At 64.0% G+C, this 4,131-nt stretch overlaps 1 protein-coding gene across 1 annotated transcript in view; it reads right to left on the reverse strand.

The window, feature by feature from the left end:
• The window catches only part of PITPNM1 (phosphatidylinositol transfer protein membrane associated 1), a 15,900-nt gene that overhangs the window by 10,172 nt on the left and 1,597 nt on the right, over window positions 1-4,131 (reverse strand). Inside the window, exons 2-7 of the mRNA XM_069066500.1 lie at window positions 3,370-3,498; window positions 2,793-3,007; window positions 2,477-2,598; window positions 1,739-1,963; window positions 1,272-1,598; window positions 878-973 (exon numbers count right to left, since the gene is read on the reverse strand). Of these exons, the coding sequence (XP_068922601.1) occupies window positions 878-973; window positions 1,272-1,598; window positions 1,739-1,963; window positions 2,477-2,598; window positions 2,793-3,007; window positions 3,370-3,447 (1,063 nt within the window). The 5' untranslated portion in view covers window positions 3,448-3,498. The remainder of the gene's footprint in view (window positions 1-877; window positions 974-1,271; window positions 1,599-1,738; window positions 1,964-2,476; window positions 2,599-2,792; window positions 3,008-3,369; window positions 3,499-4,131) is intronic.

Below are 4,131 nucleotides of genomic sequence, written 5' to 3' on the forward strand. Positions count from 1 at the left end.
ACAGTGAGGAGGGGAAGGTGAAGGGCAGAGTGAGGGGGAGGCGGGGGGCAGAATGGGGGGGGCAGAGTGAGTATGGGGAGAGGGGAGCAGAGTGAGGAGGGGTGGATGGAGGACAGGGAGGTGGGAAGCAAAGGGGCAAGGAGAGGTTCCTGCCAGAAACCTGTGTCCAATCCCCCTCCCCCTTCCCAGGGCCACTGTCACCACCTCCAGGGAGCCCTCCATGCTGCCCCATTGGACCTCTGAGGATTGTGCAGGAGAGTGGTCAGTTTGTGTGCCCTTTAGTCCTGACTGGAAGCTGCAGGAAGGCAGGCACTGAGATCTGATCTCCCCTTTTGATATGCATATGCCCCAGGGTCAGGCTGGCTTTGAACAGCTCTATCTGCCCTGAAGCCCCTGCCTGGTGCCTTGGGCTGCTAGGGCTCATCTCCTCTGGCTGATGGTCTTGTGTCCTTTACTGGTCTATGTGGAGATATTTTCCCTAGGCCTTCTGTTCACTGACTGAACAGTATGCCCACCCAGGAGAATGGCAGCTGCTAAGGGTAGGGGCTGTCTGTGTTTTTGTCTCCCTGCCCCGGAGCCTTGTGCTTGGCACATGGTAGGGGCTGTTCTTAAATGCTTGGAGGAAAGGAGAGAGAGGAGTGAGAGGAGTGAGGAAGGAAGAAATGGTGGAAAGGAAGAAAAAAGGGAGGGAGGCAAGAAGGAAGGAATAAAGGAGGGAAGGAAGGGAGAAAGGAAGAAAGGAAGGAAGGAAGGAAGGAAGGAAGGAAGGAAGGAAGGAAGGAAGGAAGGAAGGAAGGAAGGAAGGAAGGAAGGAAGGGAGGAGGAAGGAAGGAAGAAAGGAAGGGAGGGAGGGAGGAGGAAGGAGGAAGAAACATACCATGTGCATCAAAGAACTCATCCTCTGAGCTGTTCTCTGAGTCTCGGGCAATGTTCTGCATCCTCCACTCAGACAAACTCTGTGGGGACACCCCCCCTGCAAGGGCCCCTTTTGTCACTCTCTGGAGGGCCTGAGCTCACAGCCCCAGCCTCTGCCCTAGCCAGTTCCGGTCAAAGAATCCTAGGGTTAAAGCTGGAGGACACCGTAGAGCTCTCTGGAGATTCACAAACGAGGAAACTGAGGCCCAAAGAAGAAGGGGCTAGCAGCTTTGGTCAGCTCTTCCCAAGCCACCCTCTGGGCTACTGGCCTGGCTCTTGTCCCCTGCCTGAGCCCCTTTTCCCCCTCCCTCCCTGGGCCTCCCCAGGTCAGCCGGCCTTCCCCTCCCCCGCCTCACCTCCGTGCTGGGAGGAGTAAGAAGACCGAGGGGACGAAGACCATTGTTTGGAGAAGCTGTCGGTGTCCGGGGAAGCGTCAGCCCCTGCGGGGCTCTCGGCCCCCTCGGGACTTCCTGCTCCGCTTGCATCGACCCGGCCCTCCATCCCTGGCTTCGAGGTGGACTCCGAGCCTTCCCCCTCGGGTGTGGTGCACTTAGCCATCTTTCTGGCCAGCATGCGGGCCGTTTCCTCCTCCAGAGCCCGGATGTCCGCCATGCTGAGCTCGGTCCATTCATCCTGCCAGCACCAGGCCTGGCGGTGGGCTCGAAGCATCACCCTTCTTAGACCTGGGAGGGAAGAGCCCAGGCCTGAGCTGAGGCAGGGCCCCATGGCCGGGAGCAGGTGGGGAGGTGGACAGGGCCAGGGGGCCACGGGGCAGGACCCACTGGCAAGGGCCGGGATCCTTTCTCTTTGCCTTGTTCCTCACCAACATCATGGATGAACTGCTCAATCTTGGCCTGCATGCCCCAGTAGCGGAATTCCACCTTGCAGAGCTTGTAGGCACACATCAGGGGGCCCGACTGAGCAGCCAGCCGCGCCCAGTCATCCCCCAGGGGCCCCCGGCCTGTCTTGGCAGAGCGATACAACCTCGGGTCTTCCTCAGCCTTGTACTCGCCGGGGGCCACGGCATCTCGGACAATGTCGATGGTGTCTGGGGGCAAGGCGAGGCAGAGCCCTCCTGGGATGCCCAGCCAGCATCCCACAAGGGCTCGAGAGCCACTTAATCCAACCCCCACTTTACAGATGAGGAAACTGAGGTCTAGGCCTCCCTAGAGGCTTGATACACAGCAGTGCAGAGCATTGGAATCCCCTGCATCATGCTGCCTACCCCAGGAACCCTGCTTCCCCTTCTCACAGGGTCTTCCATTCGTTCTCCCAGACCCATAATGTCTACAGCATGAGGCTCTTTCTGCTTATTTGGGTCTGAGGATTTTGGTCAGTATGGGGGATTCCTGGTGTGGAAACTCCCTCCCTGACCGATCTTGGCAAGTGCTCTTCAGCAAAGAGAGATGCCTAGGGCCCCTGCCAGTGAGGTGACTGAGCCCGGATGGGTCAAGGTGAGACTCCACCCCAGGGCCTTCTGCCTCCAATGGGCCAGGCCAAGGATCCAGAAAATGAAGGACTGGCCCAAGGTCACCCAGCTGGGCCTTCCCCCAGCTCATACCCAGGATGCGCTGCCTTCTCTCTGCCCCACTCAGGTTGAAGACATTCGGCTGCTGACCCCCATCAGGCCGGTAGTAGGTTTCTATTTCAATGGAGAATTTCTCGACAAAGGGGCAGGTGTATCTGGGGGAGGGCCAGCACTAGGCTCAGCAGGGCATCCATGCCCTGCAGCTCGGCACTCCCCAGGACCCCCTATGCAGCCTCCTTCAGCTCCCATCCCCCCCCTCCCCCCTGCAGCCCAGCATCCCTGGCTGGGCCTAAGCCCAGCTCCCCCGGGGTCTCAAGGGGTACCTGCTGCCCGTTCCCCTTAGCCTTACCGAGTCCTGGTGTAAGGGTAGGCATTCCAGGACTCCTCTTCCACCTGCAGGGCGGCCTTGGGTAGCAGGGCCCGGAACCACCCCGGGATATGGGAGCCCACGTGGTAGACCTTGTGGGTGTACTGCCCGCTGCCCCCTGGCCCATCCTCATAGGGCCTGTTGGCCAAGATCTCCACCCCGCTGCCCTCGCCGCTAGACTCTTCTCGGCTCTTCTTCTGCAAAGGCCCCGGGAGGTCGGGTCAGGGGCCCGCGACCTGGGCACTGCTGTCCCTAGGCCCCCTCCCCCATCCTCTCCCTCCTTCTCTCTCTAGCACTGCCTCCCCCACTCAGAGCCTCCCTCCCCCATCTCCGGGCTGCTCTGCAATGCCCCGGCGCCTTCCTCTCTCTGGGGTCGCCCCTTCCCCACCACCCCCCTCCCTCTCCTTTCATCCTCGTGCCCAGGATCTCCATCCCCACCTGACGCTCTCTTCCGCTCCCCGGCCCAGCGCCTCCCCCGTCGGCGCCGGGACACCCTCCTCTCTCGGCCGCCCCCTCCCACCCAGCCCCTGCCTCCCGGGCTGGCTCGGCCGGGCCCCACCTGGATCATGTACAGCTGGGCCACCTGGTACTCTTCCAGGCTCATGGGCAGGAGGATGTGGTATTCCTTGATCAGCATGGTGCCCAGCCAGCAGAGACGGTGGCCTCCTGCCTCGCCTCGCCTCCCCTCCTGGCTCGGATCGGGGCGCGCCCGTCAGGGCTGGGGAGAGCTCCGGGTGTCCGGTCCCCCGGCTCGGGGAGGAGCCCGGCCCTGGCCCCGGCCGCCCTGAGCTTCCCCGCAGCCCCCCAACCCCATCGCCCGGCCCGGCCCCGGCCCCGCGCCCGCCCCCCGCATGGAGGAGGAGAGGGGAGCCAGGGGAGCCTCGGAGCAGCAAGCACAGGACCGGGGAGACGAGGGAGGAGGAGAGGTGGGAGGAGGGAGCGGCGGGGAGGCGGGCGGAGAAGGGAGGAGGGAGGAGGGAGAGGGACGGGGCAGAGCCTCGGCGCCCGCCGGCCTGCTGCAGGACGCAGGAGGGGCAGCTGCCTCCCGCCTCCCTCGCTCCCAGGCTGGGGCTCAAACCGAGCTCCCTCTGACCTCCTTTCAAACGCCACCGCCGTGGGCCCCCTCCTCCCTGCGTTGCCGCGGCAACCGAGTGCTGACGCGTCCACCCCTGGGGGAGACGAGCCAGCCCAGCCAGCCAGCGGCGTATGCTACCCCCTCCTCCCCACCCGCCCCCCCCCACCCGCCGACCCCGCCCCCCCCCCCGGGGGGGACGCCACCCCCCCCCCCCCCCCCGCGCCCCCCCCCCCCCCCCCCCCCCCC

Source organism: Petaurus breviceps, unplaced genomic scaffold, assembly GCF_028583685.1.
Source record: "Petaurus breviceps papuanus isolate PSGF00001 unplaced genomic scaffold, PetGlider_PUasm1.0 90721, whole genome shotgun sequence".
NCBI lineage: Eukaryota > Metazoa > Chordata > Mammalia > Diprotodontia > Petauridae > Petaurus > Petaurus breviceps.